The 18,227-nt window shown below is 44.9% G+C and overlaps 1 protein-coding gene across 3 annotated transcripts; it reads right to left on the bottom strand.

Moving 5' to 3' along the window:
• Window positions 1–1,341: 1,341 nt before the first annotated feature.
• On the bottom strand, window positions 1,342–18,227 carry LOC143381129 (pancreatic lipase-related protein 2-like). 3 transcript variants are annotated; one of them, XM_076834440.1, is made up of 13 exons: window positions 18,179–18,227; window positions 17,584–17,738; window positions 15,992–16,114; window positions 15,032–15,166; window positions 14,165–14,276; window positions 12,414–12,533; window positions 11,177–11,296; window positions 8,776–8,894; window positions 6,720–6,849; window positions 5,079–5,190; window positions 4,064–4,215; window positions 3,684–3,696; window position 1,405 (listed from the first exon to the last, which is right to left on the bottom strand). In XM_076834440.1, coding segments are annotated over exons 1-13 (1,341 nt in total). The 3 variants fall into 3 exon arrangements, with proteins under 3 accessions (XP_076690552.1, XP_076690553.1, XP_076690555.1); XM_076834437.1 differs by lacking the exon at window positions 3,684–3,696 and having other exon boundaries at window positions 1,342–1,405; window positions 4,048–4,215; window positions 17,578–17,738; XM_076834438.1 differs by lacking the exon at window positions 3,684–3,696 and having other exon boundaries at window positions 1,342–1,405; window positions 4,048–4,215.

Below are 18,227 nucleotides of genomic sequence, written 5' to 3'. Positions count from 1 at the left end.
AGAGTCATAAAACACTAAAAAGATGTTTACCCTTATTCACAATAAATAAAAATTGCAATTTAAGGCAAAGCACTTTACCCATCAAGTTGGCTAAAGATTTGACAACATTCCACATTATTGGGGGCATGAAGTGCTCCCAGGTTAGAATAAATCACATGGCATTGTCAATGCTTGATTTTATATATATATATATATATATATATATATATATATATATATATATATATTTCCCTCCCCCTCCCCCACTGCAAAGTTGTCAACTTCTCATAGTTCAACCTCCCACATTGATGGAGTGTCAATTGATAAAACTGCCATAGAGGGCGTTTTGGCAATTTTTTTTAATATATTGTAGTTGGGCACAATACCTTTATTTACTTATTTTTATGTGGTGCTGAGGATTGAACCCAGGGCCTCTGCATTTGCTAGGTGAGCACTCTACAACTGAGCCACAGCCTCAGCCCATTTTGGCAATATTGATCAAAATATGTTTATCCTAAATATTTGTTGGATAAATAGGATAAAGTAGAAAATATCATAAAAAGTTATTAACTGCATGAATATTTGTAATAAGAAAATTTGAAAAACACTTATGTGTCCATCAGTGGGTTCCACTGTGTACCCTGTGTGTGTCTCTCAGTGGAATCTACAAAGCCCTGGAAATAAAGGAGGCTGTTTCTGTACTAGGAGGAGGATTCCCAGTTTATTGTTAGTGGAACACTCAAGCAGTGTGACAGCATGTATCATAGTATGCTGCCACTTGTGCTTGGACAAAAAGGGTGGGTGATGACAAAGACGTGTGATGTAGATGGAGACTATTTCTGGAAAAAAACCCTTTAAGTTGTCTCTGGGAAGAACTGAGATACTTGAAGGGAAGGGTGGTCGAAGATATCTTTCATAAGAATACTCTTCTGCATCGTGAATGATGTGTGGATATTAACTATTTTTAAGGTCCTCTTCCTTCATGTGACAGGTAGAGTTTAACCTGAGTCATTATAGTTTGGAGTTACACAGGCCACAGGGTCTATACCCCACCCACAGGTTGTTAAAAACTAGATGGGTAACTTGGGAACAACAATGTCCTTTCCAAACAGGAACATTTCACAGTTTAAGGGAATAAAATGCATTAGCACAGGCTGCACCCATGTCCTGGAAGACAGATAACAAGGTGGGTGGGTAGGAAGTTCCAGACCCTTGTTGCCTGTGGTGAGCTTGGTTCCAGTCCTAGTAATTGTTTCCAAACTGTGACCCCAGAACGTGGAGAATGTCAAACCAATACTTAGCCTGAGACGATGTGCATTAGAGAATTTATTACCATGAAGGGACAGGAGCCATATCGTGCTTTTAGCAAGGGTAAAGAGATTGTAAGACGTCTTCTTGCACAGTGTCGCTGCTGCAGAAATTATACCTGTGGAGGGAAACAGTCACAGCATGAGGCTGTCTGGCTGGTGGAGACGTGATGCTGCACTTAGCTGGCCCCAGATGCAGCTCCCTCTGGCTGGACAGCGTTGCAGCACCAGGCAGGATCCAAGTGATTCTGACAACAAAAACCTGCTCGATGAACATTTTCCTCTCCTGTGGGCTTTCAACACGCCGGAAGTGAACCAGTCATATCAAACCAACATCTGTCACTGAGCCTGCTGCTTTGGCCTGGCAACAAGTTCCAGGGGCTAGCAGTGACCCGCCACCAGCCTGGAGGGGACTTTCCCTGTCAAGCTCATAGAGGGTCCTCTGTACACTGCTCCTGAGGATATAAAACATGGCAGTCTGGCCATCCCTTTAAACAGAGTTGTCGTTGGACCCACACACAGCACATCTAGGTCTATCCTCAAGAGAACGAAAATACAGCTCCACAAGAAGTCCTATGTGAATATTCGTGCAGATTATCTATGATCCTTCCAAAGTAGAAACAATCCAAATGTCCACCAGCTGATAAATGGACAAATAAAATGCTCCATATCCATACACTAGAATATTATTTGGTGCTAAAAAAGAATGAGGTGCTGATACACGTACCTAGACGAACCTTGAACACAGAATGCTAAGTGACAGAAGTCGATCACAAAGGCATTTAAACATAATGTCCAGAATAGGAAAATCCACAAGGACAGAAAGCAGCTTATTGGAAATCTAGGGCCGGGAAGAAGGATGTGCAGACTGAGGGATGTTGGCTCAGGGCATGGGTTTCTTTGAGGGGGTGTGGAAATGTCCTAAAATTGACAGTGGTAATGAGTGTACAAGTCTGAATATACTAAAAGTCACTGACTAGTGCACTTTGAATGGATGAATTTTATGGTATGGAAATCAAATCTCAGTGATATTGGTTTTAAAAAATATGAGGGAAGGGCTGGGATTGTGGCTCAGCGGTAGAGCGCTTGCCTAGCACGGGCTGGACCTAGGTTCGATTCTCAGCACCACATTAAAAAAAAAAAAAAAAAAAAAAAAGGCATTGTGTTGTGTCCATCTACAAAAAAGAATCTCTCTCTCTCTCTCTAAAAAAAAAAAAAAAAAAATGTTTGGGCTGGGGATGTGGCTCAAGCGGTAGCACGCTTGCCTGGCACGTGTGCAGCCCGGGTTCGATCCTCAGCACCACATACAAACAAAGATGTTGTGTCTGCTGAGAACTAAAAAATCAATATTAAAAAAATTCTCTCTCTCTCTAAAAAAAAAAAAAAAAAAAAAATATTAAGGAGGATTCTCGGGTTTGGGGCAATGGAATATGGTCATGATGGAGATCACCAAAAGCCACAAGGAGCAGGGCACTTTCAACCTACTCTTTCCCTGGTAGGAGTCTTTGGCTAAAGGAGAATGAAGTGGCCAAGCCAGCCCTCCCTCAGGGCTCAGCCTCGGGGTGTCTCTGTGGTGAGGGAGCCTCCTGTGAGGTGAGGGCTGGGTGTTTGGGAGGTCCAGTGTGTGATTATACTGTACTTGATGATGCCACCCCACCTAACTACAGTGACCCCCAGTTCTCTTCACAGTGCACGACAAGGCCAGGCCTCCTCCTCAGCTCCCCTCTGGCTGTGTGAGTCGATGGGCTCAGTGGAAAGAGCACTGATGGCATCAGAAGACCCATGTCCTGGTCCTTGTCATGAATCAAACTTATGTTCTGCACTTAAGGACACGAGGTAGTGACACACCAAAGTAATGACACACCAACTGTCACGTGTGAGCTTTCCAACAACACGCCGAGGGACCGGGACTACTGCCAGTTCTGCAGTCAGCAAAGTTAGACCGTGCTGCTGAGCAAGGTCTTGATGTGTTTTGGGAAATATTTTGAAGTCCGACATTTTCCCCTCTAGCTTTTCTGTTGTGACCTTGGATAAGCTACTTTACTCTCCAAATCTCTCTTCATCTTAAAAGGAGAGCAATTGAGGGGTGACATTGACATGTCCCTCAGACTCAGCAGCCCATTGTTTCTGGATTATCCCCTTTTGAGGTGCCCTTCTTTCTATATTTTCCAAGCAGTTATTCCCTCTCGCAACTCCTGCCAAGTACGATTCTATTCCTTCAGAATGACAAAGCTTGCCTCTGTGAGCCAGATTCCCAGCACAGTTCACATCCCTCCCACGCCATCGTCTCCAAACAAATAAATGTACATTAACAACTGGACCAACTGAAAATAACCAGAGACTCTCTCCAAGTACTTCCAGGATGTTCTCCTTATTGTTTAAGAAGAATCAGTCTACTATTTGCCTATTTCTTGAAACTATGCCTTAACACCAGTGTCTTGCTCCTGCCAAATTGAATATTGCCTAAGCAAAGTGTATTTGATTTTTTGAAGTAAGTCAGATGGAGAGATGGAGAGTTGAGATGAACAGATGGATAGACCTTAATGAATGGATGGATGGAAAGGTGAAGGGATGGCTGGATTCCGGGTAGATGGTAACTGACTAAGTGGATGCACAGAAAATACAGAGGCACGTATAGACAAATTCAGGTAGATACATACAAAGATGGGTAGATGGGTGATTGGATAGATGGGTAGATTGCAGAGACAGATTGATACTTAAAAAGAAATAACCAGACTTGGATGGAATAAAAGATACACACTCAGTGCCATCTTCACCACTTTGCACCGTGATTCGGGAAGCTCCTAGTGTGGGCCGGAAGAGATTTATCACGTTGTTGTTCCAGAGGAACTTAACCTTCTGGATTTCTCCAACATTGAGCTTCACATCAATGTCACGCATGTGGATTGCATCTGGTTTGAGGGATCCCCTGGAAAATACAAAGATAAAATGTTTTATCAGCTGGATGTATGAATACATAGGACAAGATAAATCTATTATTCCTCCAAATAATAGTTGCTGTCATTGGTTTTCTGCAAACAAGATGACTTCATGCATATCCTGGGTTTGCCCCTAAACACACGTTTTTGCAATATGCACTTTTTAAAAAATTGGATTTCATGTTTCCATTATTTTAGTTTGTCCCTAGAGAGAAGTAAAATATTTGGAGACATAATCTATAAGTTTGGTACAGAACAGTTGATGCAGTGTCTTTTGTTTAAAGATGCATGTGGTTCAGCTAGACACTGTCAACACGTCATACGTAGCATAGAAAGTTATCAAAGAAGTTTAACTCACATGCTGAGTTTTAAAAGTTAGTGCAAAAACAGAAGCTGATTTCACCACATAGGTTATGCATGTGTTCAACACCTATTTACTAAGGTCCTTATGTATCCAGTATAATCCAAGAGCCAAGGCCACCACAGCAACAAGCAGGTGTCCCCAGGCTTCATGTATACCTGTGTGTGGGGGACAAAGCGTGTGTTAGAGAAGGAAGAGTTGTCACATAGATGGATCTGACCCTAGGAAAACTTCAAGTCAGGTGATTGACATTCCAACAAAGGTTAGCACATGACTTATTTTAAATAGTGAATCCCCTCTCTCTGGGCCTCATTATTCTCATATGGAACATAATGGGATTGAGGTATATGCAAAGACTTTCTTCCAGCTCTGATGATCTAGAATTCAATGGTTCTATAGTATAGATACCTGGGTTTATACATCAGTTTATTCCCAACTTTTATGCATAATCTATTATGAAAAGAATGACCATTTCACTTTACTATAACTTACTTGAACACCTCATGTTGTTCTGAGTTTCCCTTACTTCCATATAGAGCAATCCTGATGTACCCGCTCACTTTCTTTTGTCCAGATAGTGTGACTGATACCTTATATCTCCAACCTGTCCAAAGAAATACAATCAGTTCAATAAACTTATCTTATTGAAACAATGATCCAACAGAAGCAAATGAATCCATCAAGCCCTGAATTTCTCAGGAGTGAGAGGGAAGGGGCCCACCTTGGTTTCCTCTGGTGGAATTGGGGTCCAGGAATTCAGATTCTAGTTGGGGTGTGGAGACCCAGAAGGCAGAAAGCATTAGAGTTTAGCACAAGAAAGCACATGCCCTCAGGAATGAAGGGAAACCAACCTGTCACTGCACCTGACTCATGAGGCAATGGACTCAATGGTTATGTCCCCTAAAATCCATATGAAACCCTAACACCTGACATGATAGTATTAGGAGAGAAGGCCTTTGGGAGATAATTTGATCAGGATGGTGGGACCCTCATGAATGTGATTAGTGCCTCCTTTCCACCATGGGGGAGAAGACAAGAAGCTGGCACTGTGCACCAGAACCTGACCATACTGGCAGGCCCATCTCAGACTTCCAGCCTCCAGGACTGTGAGAAATTAATTTCCATTGTTTCTAAACCATCCAGTCTGTGATATTCTGTGGTAGTAACCTGAACTGACTGAGACGTTGGATTCCATGCTGTTTTGCCACTTGCTTTTTCACTTCATAGGCCTTAGAGGCTTTCTCTTGTCAGTACGTGGAACTATATCCTTTTTCTCAATAGCTATAGCATCAATCTATAGCAATTTGTTATTTTTCAATTTGTGGACATTTAGAATTTCCCCTCAATCTTTTTTTTTTTTTTTTAAAACAATGCTACAGTAAACGCCTTTGAACAATTCTTATGCACTGTGGTACATTCTGAGAATTAGGTGTTTGGGCTAAAGGTATACACACGTAGGACTTTATAGATACTGCCAAGCTAGTATCCTTTATGGAAAATATAGGATTGCATGAAATACTCCATATAAAAAGTGTTTTATAAAGTGCTATATTATTATTTTGAATTTAAAACTCCCTTGTAAAATAAGATTTTTCTTTTCAGGCATAATATATTACTTTTACAAAATTAATCTTGCTGTTTCTACCATCTTATTCCTTTTTAATGAGAAGCTGAGCAAACAACAACCACCACCACAACAGTGTGTGTGTGTGTGTGTGTGTGTGTGTGTGTGTGTGTAGGAGACTAGTTTGACAGTTGTCACTACAGTGACTTCTTGACTTAAAATGACATTGTCTCATGGTGACTGCTTCTTTTGTTAATGGATGCAGCCTTCCTGCCACATGCATGGGTGGACGTGGTGACTAGCCAGAGTCACTCACCACATTGTGCTCGGCAGCTGTTCGGGATTATTGTTAAGGGGGTGAGCATGAGATGCCAGACAAGTGCCATTCTCCTGTCTTTACATTATAGCATTCAGCTTTCAGTCTGAAAGGGGGAATGCAAGTCAATCCTTGAGGGAGAAGTCAATGGGAAAGATGGTTCCTTTCAGTTGCTACCATGACTAATATGGCTGGTACACCTTTTTAAAAATTTTTTTGCAAGAATTTTTAACTGATGAAAATGGAAACTTACGGGTAAAATTACCACTATCTCCTGTATTCAGAAAAAAAGTTTGTTCCACAGCACTGGTTTTCCCCTTAAATTGGTCAGCATAGTGCCCCATTTTGGGACATCCTCCAGATGGACAGGGGAAACAGCCATCCTAATGGGAAAAACATTGTCTGTTAGTAGTAGGTTTTTGCCTCATTCACTCTATCCATGAATCCATTTTCTCATCTATTACTATCTCCTCTTATAATTATTGATACCTATACCTATCCACGTCCTACCCATCCTCTCATTCACCCTTCTATGCTTCCAGGTGGCCATCCACTCTTCTCTCCCACTAATCCATGCATGCAGGCATCTTTCTACCCAGGCTCCCACGTTCCCATGCATCCATGCATCCGTCCTCAGGACAGTGCATAGAACTGATCTAGGCCTGTACAGCACCCAGCAAGGCACCTTGGAATCCTAGAGCATTGCTTCAGGACGAGTCATACATGAGAAGTAGTGACATTAAAGTCTGAAAGGGGAAATGCAAGTCGATCCTTGAGGGAGAAGTCAATGGGAAAGATGGCAAGTTATTTCAGATGAAAAGAGGAAGCAAAGACCCATGCCCATTTTCATTTTTTAATATGAGTTATTTCTCCAGACTGATTCATCCCCGTGTGGTGCTTCCCAGGAGCTCATTAACTAGGCCTTCAAATCACATGAGCACTTTATGGCACAGCACCACCAGCCTCTGTTCTTTGCCCTCATATTGCACCCCAAATTCATGGTGTGCAGAGCTACTTCATGATTTGGGAAGTATGGAATAGTTACAGAAGACCCCATGGCCCACCAGAGCTGCTCTCAGAACATTCCCCAAACTTGGGGATCAGACATGAGGTCCTTTTGGTCATAGTGCATCTCAGTATGCCAAGATCAAAATTTGTTTTGAAAGGATAAAAAGATCTAACTTTAAGCACATTTTATTTTTATCTTTGAGAAGAAAATATTTTGAAGTATCAGAGTTTTGCATCCTGCAATGTAGTAATTGATTCAGGTGCAGATCTTCCATAGGAACCCAAAAGTTCTGTTAGTCTTATTGTTGGGAAACAATATCTCCTATAAATTATTTGAGGGAAATAGTACTTTAATAATACAGAAATCTGGAAGACACTACCTTAACCAGGTAATCAAAATTGATGTCATCAAACAAAGTTCGGTTAAGCAGTGCCTTTGATTGTGATTCACTGAGAAGGACCTAATATCACCTGTTGAATCACAAAGAAATAATCAAACAATTTCAGAGTGTGATATTTTATCAAATACCTGGGTTGGAGTTATCATGACTGTCCAAATCCCAGAAGACCAGGAAAAATGAGAAACTGCTCCCGATTAAAGGAGTCTACAGAGACAAAGCAATAAATGAGAGGCAAGAAAAGGAAGGAAAAGAAAGTCTGAGGAAGGAGAGGAAGTGAGAAAGGAGAAAGACAGGGAGGAAGGGAAGCAAGGAAAGAGAGAGGGAGGGAGGGAGGGAAGAAGGCAGGTACAGCACCACACGGGGATATTGTTTAGATACCTGAAGAAGTTTAATATGGGTTATATAGTAGAAATTGTGTATCAAGTTAAATTTCTTGAATGTTGTTCTCTAGGAGGATGATGATGCTCTTAGTAGATGAATGCTGACACTTGTATGAGCAAAGTGTCCGAATATCTTCAGTTTATTTACCCATCATTCAGGAACAAAGAACACACACACACACACACACACACACACACACGCACACGCACACAGAGCATTAGCAATTGGTGCGTCTAGGTGACAGGTGTAACAGTCTTCCTGTGCTCTTCTTCAACTCTGTGCAGATTGGAGATTGTCCTAAATGAAAAGCTGGGGGCCCCAGGAGGACGCAGCACGGCCAGCTGTACTTCTGCCCTGCAGCCTGCCCTGCCCCATAGGACAAAGGCTTTGGAAGCTTGGGCATTTCCATTACTCCCGCCCATGAGTGCGGAGTTACATGTATCTCCTTGTTCTGCTCTAAGTCACAGGGGTAAAACCAACGCCAGAGCCACAGCATCTTCCTAGCCCTGGGTGCCCTACCTTCTGGAACTCGTCATAGGAAGCACAGGGGTAGCCCAGGAAGCCGTCAGGGTTGAGGATGCTGCTTCCATAATACTTGTAGCTTCGTAGGTGGTTGCAAGCTGCAAAGTTGCGGGTTCCTGAGAAAGCAGAGGCCAGAGAGCTGGAGGAGGCCTTTAGCTTTTGAAGCGTGGACCATTCCACTGCACACCTTGTGCCTCCACGTTGCATGGATGGGTGGGGCACGCCTCAGCACTTTGGGACATATTAGGAGGGTTGCTCAGGACCAGGCAAGCGTTGAAGAGTGACAAGTCCTAACAGGCACGTTTGTCCAGGGCTCCAGGGGCTGGAATATAACATAAATGAGGAAGCTGGGGCCAGGTGGGGGTGGGCAGGCAGAGACAGAGAGGGCAGAAAAATTCAGAGACAGAGAGAGAAAGAGACATAGAAACAGTATGTATATTTATATATAAAGAGAGAAAAAGATGGGGAAGAGAGAGAGAGAGAGAGAGAGAGAGAGAGAGAGAGAGAGAGAGATAAATACAGAAGATAATAGCTTTCAGAGGAGCCACAGAGCCCAGGCAGTTGTTACAAGTTAAAGACCTGATTGCTTGGTCTTCTGATTTTTACGAGAATCTCGAGTTTTACACAAAAACCTTTCCATGCTTCACTGATTGCAGTGCATTCCCATTGTGACCACAGTCCCCATGAAGGCCATCCACACTGCTGTGGCATCTGGGGCCACACGTGAGGACACTGGACCACACCTGACCTTTCCCTGGAGCCCACCTTTTCTGTGTCTAATTGCTCAGGCTAAGCCACCCCTCGTCTTCCCTCTGCTGAGCACCCTGCCATTCTTTCATGGCATTTTATTTACCACCTTTAAAAACAAGCAAACAAACTCATCTTGTTTGGAAAATTGATTTTTCATTTCTCCAACTACTTAGTATAAAACTTCCCACGGAGCACTCTGTAGTGACCCTGGACACACATGGGGACCATTCTCGGGGGTCTGGTGGGCTTTATGCACCACTCCTTGGAGGCACATCCCCTTTGAGCCAGGGTGGCTTCGCTCTTGCAGGTCCCAGCCCTGCTGCACCCACTGCCCAGTGCCCTCCAGCCGAGCCAGCCAGTCCCCAGTGCCCAGTGCCAAGGTCAGCGCTCCTCAACAGACAACAGAACCTGCTTTAAACTTAATTGTTTCTTTCATCCAAAATTGCTGCCTGGGGACCCATAATAGAGGAGAAAGTGGATTTAATTGTTCCCAGGGCCCAGCGCCTGGGTGACTTGAGCTCCACACAATAGAAGCACACTCTAGCGCTCATGGGCTTGTTCACTCTAAATTGCCTCTTTAATTAAACCTGGGCTCTTTCCTATTATGTGTGCCCTGCTCGTCATTTCTGGGAGGGGGCAGCTATTATTGTGATTCTAGGGTTCCTTCAGGGAGAGTGAAATGGCGGCGTCTTCCTAACAGTTACCTGGTGTGGAGCTGAGAGCTCAAAAGCTCCTCTGATTTGCCAGGTGAGGCTGGATGTTGCTTTATTGACTCTGCTCTTTGACATTAAGCACATGGAATATTAAAATGCCACCCAAGGCCATTTAACAGAGTGTGTACAGTGCCCTCTTTGGCCTGGGTCCTGAACAGGGTACTGGAGTATCTGGGGTGCCTGAGAAATAGTTCTTAGCTGAGGGGAACTTCTAGTTCAGAAAAATAAAGACAAAATAAATAAATAAAGCCTCCTCTTTCAGGGAGAAAAGTAAAGCTTGGTCTTTGGAAAGGCGCAAGAGGAATAGTCAAAGGTTAGGACATGGGAGGTCACCTAATGTCAGGGGTAGGGATTCTGCTCTCCTAGATGAACATAGAAGATTGCCAGGATCCACCAGGGGTCCCCCAGACCTCTGGCCTACCCTGCCCTGCCCCACGGCCTAAACCCACAGAGGACATCCCTCCTCCTTTTATCATCTCATCTGCTTCTATGCTTAGGACCTGATAACTGCCAACAAGAAAGTCAAGGCTTCCAGATCTTTGCTTATGCTCTGTGGTTTTTCCAGAAGCAAGTGCAAAAGGTAGGATCAGTGGCCAAAGCCAGAGCGGAGTATTTGACAGCGTGCCCATCCAGCTATTGTCCCAGCATCCTGGCAGCTGGGGGAAGGGCCACAGGCTGGATGAAAGCAAAGCTTAGCAGTTAGAAAATGGGTTTAAATATAGGGTGGCCTGGGACAAGCTAGGTAACTTTTCTGATTCCTAGTTTCTGCATCTGTAAAATGGGGCTACTCAGATTAAGTTTCTCTTGGCATTATTGTGAAAGCACCTGGCACAGAGCAAGCACTCCACAATGGCAGAAAATTCAGCATCATGGTGGCCAGACCCACATATTCTGCCTTCACCCCAATATAGCAGTTGCTGCTTTCATTTACATACCTTCCCATAGTCCATCTATATCAACGATGGTTGAAAGGATATTTTTCTGACATCCAGGCATTTGCCTTCCTCCATTTGGAAAGAAATCCAGATGGCCCACCTTTTGGCTCATTCCAAAACCTGAAACATTTGAAACAGAGGTGAACAGGGAGGTTAGTGGTATAAGAGTTAGATCATGGCCAAAGTGAGATGTTCAACTCATTCTAACAAGAGTGAAAGCCTTCTGGTAAATTCTCTCCTCAGCAGAGCTACCACTACCTCCAGCTCTGCAGAAAGATCTGAGAGATGGGAGCTTGGCAGGATGGGGAGGGAGGAGAGAGAACAGGAAGTGAGATGAGCAGGGAGGTGGGCTCTGGGGGAGTGTGCACACATACATTTGTACGTGTATCTGTCTGTCTGCCTTGGGGAGGCCCTGGACAATACCAATATTCCCTATACCATTAAGCACCAATAGGCACATATCGGGTACAAGTTGTATTTCTTTATTTATTTTAAAAATTTGGTTTCTACATTAAAGTGCTTTATTGAGACCACATAATAGTATATTGTTCTCTTGAGAGCCGAGGTACAATGATGAGACGCTGTGCTTGAGAGGCACAAAGACCTGTGATCAAAGCCTACTTCTACTTACACGACTTTTGATCTTGGGCAATTACTTAATCTTATTGATCCTCAGTTCCTCAGTTGTGAAATAGTGATAATATCTACATTTTGGGTATTATAGAATTAATGAGCTAATACTATAAGACATCCAGCTACATTTTGGGTATTATAGAATTAATGAGCTAATACTATAAGACATCCAGTGCAGCACATGGTAAATATTAGTTAAGTGATGATATCATCGTCATCATGATCATCATCATCTTCACCACCATTAAAAACACACCCTATATTGGCAAGTGAAATGAATGGTTATATAAAAATATTGGAACAAAGATGCTGATTTTAGAAGAATTAAACAAAGACACGGTTAGTCTCCAATAAAACAAGCCATAACCAAGCTTTGAGAAAAGAAAAAAATTTCAAAAATTAATTTTGCGTTTTGTAGGTATAGATCAAGTGTCAATTATAACACAATTTCCATTGTGGATCTTGGTAGATTGGGAAAGGACATGGTTCAAGATTGAGTTAACTATTTTGAAAAGTTTGTGTGTGTATTGGGGGTGGGGACTGCTTGGACTCAATTTCTTCAGTCATAGTGCTGGTCACCAGGAAGTGAGACTGAGGAACTCACCTAGGAAAGGGACTATGGGAGCAATATCCGTGTGAATCACATCCACAAACATGGCGTCCGATGGGTCCAGCCGAACCTCCTCAGGTGTGCCCTGGAAACATGGCTCTGCTGGATCCAGCCCTGAAAAGGAGAAGGTGGACAGGCTGCACTCTGACAAAGACCAGGATCTACACCTTGCACCCACCAACTGGGCATGAGGAGTCTGGGCAAAAACCCAGTGGCTATCAGTCAAGGGACTGGGTCTATAGCTCCTGGTCTGCTTGGGAAAGAGAGGCTGGAGCAGAAAGGGCAGGAATGGGGTCACTGCCTGTTGAAGAACAACTGGAATTTTCCAGTGCCTGGGTCTATGAGGGCTGGGTGGGTCCCTTGTGGTCCTCATTTCTCTCTTTTTTTTAAATTTATTTTTTTAATTTAATTTTTTTAATTAGTTACACATGACATTACAATGATCTTGGCAATTCATACATTTGAATCATTGGGGTATAATTTCTCATTTTTCTAATTGTACAGATTGCAGAATCACAGTGGTCATAGCTCATTTCTCTTTTCCTGTTTTCCCCACACACGTTACTATTTGGCCATTGCTCTGAGACTGTGTGTTCCCTGGCCTCACCCAATTATTTCCAGTCCCTGAAACCCCACACTTATAAGCGTTTGTGCCTTTTCTCATGCTGTCCCCCAGTTCTGTGTGCCCTTCCCCACATTCTTCCTTCATTTAAACCTTTCTGCTCTGAAACTCAGCTCCAACACCACGGTCTCATGGAAAACTCACCCCCTCCTTTCTCAGACCATTCTAGCCACTGTATTGTTTTGAACTTGTTAATTTTGCTTTGAATTTTATTTGCCTGCTTAGTTTTCTGCTTCCTGAACCGGAATGTGGTTTTCCTGAAGCAGGGGCTGTGCCCAGTTCACATTCAAAGAGAAGTCCAGGGTGGGGGTGGGAGAAGTGTGGCACACAGTGACCTATATTCTTGCCCTGGTTCTTTTAAAGGTGGAATGTCTGTCCTCATCTGGAAGGTGGGAATAAGGACATCTGTCCTATAGGGTTATTGTGAACCCCCCGGGGAAAACGTATAAAGGAAAGGATTTTGTAACCTGAAAAATTCTGTATAACTATTAACTAACACCCTGCCATAATTCCCTCAATGCCTCACACAGTGCCTTGAGCAATGGGGACACTCTTCTAATGTTGAATCAAACTGACAGCCCGAGTTACACACTAATTTGGCTGCCCCAAATAAATAGTTGTCAGTGTCTGTCTTTCTTGGTAGATTTATTCTAGGTAGTGGTCCACTCACTCACTCACTCACTCATTCATTCTTTACTAAGCACTTCCTATGTGGCAAGTCTCAGCTACCTACTTTCATTTCCTGACTGTGCCAAACACAGCAAAAATATTCAAGGACTGTTTGTGGAACCAACGAATATTTTTTTTTAAAAAAATCATCTCAATTTTTCCCCCCAACTTTGTCATACTCTAGCAATAATAATCCTGGAATCATTGGTTTAATGTACTATTTACATTTTTCTTGTTTTACAAATTCATTTTAATTTGCAGTCATCTGTTTTCTGATACACGGACGATCATTTTAAAATTTAAGTCCGCGGCATCACTTAAAGAGTTGGCTAGTGGAGGACCAGTAAGGGTGACCATCACCAAGAGAAGCACCTGGGATCGAGGTTTCTGCTGCTCGCTGCCCGCTGCCCACACCCTGGGTCTTGGGACCCAGGTCGTTCCACATGACCCCTACCTGTGATCCGGCCTACGTGGCCCCCCAGCCTCCTGCCCGCCTCCGCGGCTATGTGCGCGCCCAGGCTGTGACCTATGAGATGCACGTCCTCGGGGCTGTAGTCCAGCTGCGTCTGCGGAGGTAGAGCGCGTCAGGGGACTCCAGGACCGCGTGAGGACTCGTGGATCCGGCAGGGGACTCAGGTCCCTGCCAGGGTGGCGGGCGGGTGGTGATAAGACCCAGCTCAGAACTGGGGAAGAATGACCTGCCACTGGAGGTCGCGGCCTGGGGCAGCGCGACAGCCAGGGGGCCGCAGCCAGGGAGCCTGAGTCCGCAGGCGACGGTGCGCGCGGCAACAGTGCTGACCAGCGGCCGCCGCGCCAACTGCAGCCGCCGCCCCCGGCCGGCCGGCTATCACCAGCGCCCACCGCAGACCACGGTCCCTGGCCGGTGGCGGGCGCCTGGGGGTGAGAACGGGCTCTCGGATTCCTGCAGAAGCGGCCGCAGGGCAGGTGTAAAGGGCCTTGCCCGCGGGCTGCAGGAGCAGGAAGACTCATCTTCCCCGAGGTTGGAACTGCTGGGCAGCCCAGGCTGCTCTCCAATTCCCGGAATAGCCTTTCAGGAAGGGCGTATTTCGAAAGGGGGAAACTGAGGTTGGAAGAGATTAGTGTTCCCAGACTCTGCAGCTAGGAAATGATGGGTGCTGCGTCTTTAGGACAATCGGCAAGGGAGGAAGGGGGCGGCCAGATTTCAGGAGGAGACTGAGAACCTGGGCCACTTGTCTGGCAGTCCCTATCTGCGGGTCCCCAGCTGCCTAGGATACAGTGGAGTGCTTCCCGACCCCCTCGCTCTGTCCCACCCCCGGGACCGGCCCAGACAGGGTTTTACCGAAAGCACTTGAACTAAGTAAGCGATCTCCGCCCCCACGACCCGAGTGTTGTGGACCGCTTGTGTGTATGTGGTGCGGGACCCTCTCCTCCAATCCACACAGATGCAGTTCACCTCCTCCACTTGAAACATTTTCTGGAGAAGATGAGAGGAGAAAGAGAGAGAGACTCTGACCAATTTATCAACAGTTCCAAGTTGCACACCCCAGAGATATGAATCCAGGTCCATCAAGTACAGGTTGATGTCAGATATCAACATTCCTCCTACTGGTTGGTTGTGTCCTAAGTTGACTCACAGGGCAGCACTATGAACTGGACACACTCACCCTGCTTAACATGTGGACACTGAGGCCTGAAATGGGCAAGGGTCTTGTTTAATATTTTTCAGGTGGTTATTGGCACAGCCAGGTTCAGAAGGTCACTTCCTAGATCAAGTACAAGTAAACTACTACCCAATAAAATTTACAACTCAGTTCCTTGTTGGCCTTGCCACATATGGAGTGCTCAATACCACAAGTAGGAAGTGGCTCTTGATGTGGAACTCATAACTATAGAACATGTCTGTCATCACAGAACATTCTATGGGATAGCAGTGTTTTAGAGGTCAAATTTTAATCATTTTTTTAAAATGTCATCTTGGGTTTTATATCAACCATCAAAGACACAGCATGGGCTACTTGACTCGTGGGTGGTTGTGTAGCCTTCACTCTGAGACTTTTTGACTGGACTCTGGGTTTCTTCAGCCGCAGAAGGGTTCGTTGACTAGAAATTGATGGATAATGAGAAGTTGGCAATGAATAACCAGATAACCATGTTCTCCTGGGTGTTTTTAGAAAGATCCCTCTCTCTCTGGAGTATTTTCTTTCCTCATTTCAGGGGCATCAGGGGTACAGAGTTTGAATGTGTATGCGGGGTACTGGTCTCACCAGGAAGTGGCCAGGTGAGGAAGGTGGGCCCTTACCCTGCAAGTGTCCGGCAGCCAGTTCTCCTCCCCCTTGTCTATGAAGCCGTGGATAATGAAGCGTGTCTTGCGGTCCAGTCGGAAATTTGAAGCATCAATGGTGTCTGGGTCAGCAGTGATCAGCTGGAAAAGTAGAAAAGATGAATTCAAACGTTAAGTCCTCCCAAGCTGTGGGAATGCTACAGCCAGTCCTGGAGAGTCCAAGATCACAGACACAACTCCCATGACACCCAGATGGGACTAGAAAGAGTTCCTGACTTGGGATTATGGCTAGAATTCAGAAAGTTCGAGTTCTTACTTTTTTTTTTTTTTTTCTATTTTCATGAACCTTGAACCCAAATCTAACATTTTCTGTGACTCATGAGGCCAAGCAACAAACCACAGTGGAATTAGCAGCACCTGTGACTCTGTCCCCAACTGAAGTCACAGACATTTTTATATCACATGAAAGTTGTTTCATATATCCCCAAGTGTCATTTGGATTCACTTTTATAATAGTTAATAAATCAACCCGTAGATCTTGTTATTTAGTGAAATAAAAAAGTAGCATTTACAATATATACTACCCATATTTATATATTTTTTAATGTTTTGATAAGTCCTTTTCAACATAACTATTTCCTCTGTAATCCAATATATTTTATGTATTTAGAAATATTGTCCTGAGAAGGGGTTCTTAGTCTTCCCCCAGTGGCCACAGAGGTCCCTGGATAAGAAAAGTGAAGGACCCTGGCCATAAGCACAAGGCTTGAGGGCAACGGAGCTCCGTGGAACCACAAGACTTAAGAAAGACACCTGTGTGCCCAAGGGCCTGGTAAGGCCCACTTCTACCTGTCAGCAGGACCAGACACCACAGGGATCACATAATCAAAGTGACACAACAATCACGTCTAAACAGATTCCAGGCTGAGGGCACCCCTGGGGAATTTGTGGTGTGGAATCCCACAATAATGACCTCAGGGACCTAGAGACAGACACCTGTTCTTTAAACTATCGGAGACTAGAGCTGTGAGCTGCTTGAATTCTTAGCAATGTCTTCCTTGAAACTGTTGCCTGGTCCCTTCTGACCACCTGGAACAAGCCTGTCCTGTTTCCACCTGGCAGACCTTCTGGCACTACAGTTTGCTCCAGGGATGTCACTTTTTCTCTTTTGTGGTTAATCATCCCCTTTCTGATTATCTTCTTGCTCCTCAGGAAGGATTTATACCCTCTTACATCCAAACCTAAGGGGCTTCTATCCCTCCACTGCCCATTTTTCTGGGATACATGTGGCTTTTCTGCAGATGCTGCTCATACACTCTTCCTCCCAGGGAACAGGGTTCTCGTGCTGGGTGGCCCCTGCAGATCTATGCAGTGGTGTGTGTGTGAAGGAGTATGTTTCTAGGTTAGGCTTCATGATTTCACATGATTTCATCATATACTCTGGGATTGATGATCTCTACAGTCAAGATGGCTCTAGGTCTAACATTGGGGGTGCAGTAGCCTCTGGAAAGTTCCAGGGCAGTGAATTGAATTGTGCTCTAGAAATCCATGTGACCATGTGGGGCCCCAACCTCCCTCCCCCATGATTTCATTCCACCCCCCACTCTTACTTGGTAGTTGTCCGGATTTTCATTTGTGTGCAGAAGAAAACGGGTGTCAATGTCTTCTGGTGACCAGGGAAATATCTTTAAAGGCCGCTGAAGAGTCCCTGCCCAAGGTTCATCGTTGGAAAAGCAGCCAAAGGGTTCATAGCAGACCTCTTTCCCTGGGGTAGGAAGAGCCACAAACAGGACACTCATGAGGTTCTGGGAAGGAGCAATGTCATGTCCACCCGGGGAGACTCCAGGATGGGTCCCAGGGCTGGCCAAGGTTGATCTTCATTTGAGCAGTCAGTGTCTCTAGGCGCTCTGGATGAATATGTATGTCACGCGGTGTACATATTCCTGGGCCCTCCTTTGGAGATTCTTATTCAGAGGGTTCTGGAGTGGGACCCTCATCATCAGACAGGCTGGGGAATCACGTGTCTACAACCAGTGGCCTTCAAACTGTCTCGTGCAGGAAAAGCCCAGCTGCCTTTTACACATCGGGTATCATCTAACATCAAGTATTTATCAAGTGCCTGTGAGCTCTGTAACCCAGAGGTGCTCATCTCAGCATCTCCGTGACACCTAGCACAGGCCAGAGGGATGGTGACAGCATCCTCACCTCTGACAGTGGCCAGCAGGAGAAGGCCGAGGGTCCAGGAGGGCAGCAT

This window comes from Callospermophilus lateralis, chromosome 15, assembly GCF_048772815.1.
Source record: "Callospermophilus lateralis isolate mCalLat2 chromosome 15, mCalLat2.hap1, whole genome shotgun sequence".
Taxonomy (NCBI): Eukaryota; Metazoa; Chordata; class Mammalia; order Rodentia; family Sciuridae; genus Callospermophilus; species Callospermophilus lateralis.
Note: the sequence above shows the minus strand (reverse complement) of the source record. Positions and strands in the feature narration are given on the sequence as shown.

Excerpts from the sequence above, each read along its gene's own strand:
- LOC143381129 (XM_076834437.1), bottom strand. The coding sequence starts at position 18,227 with ATGCTGCCCTCCTGGACCCTCGGCCTTCTCCTGCTGGCCACTGTCAGA. Across the intron at positions 5,191-6,719 it reads AGATAGTGGTAATTTTACCC|GTTGGAGATATAAGGTATCA; the intron begins GTAAGTTTCCAT and ends TTCTTTGGACAG. Across the intron at positions 1,406-4,047 it reads AGTGGTGAAGATGGCACTGA|GTATAATTTCTGCAGCAGCG; the intron begins GTGTGTATCTTT and ends TTCCCTCCACAG.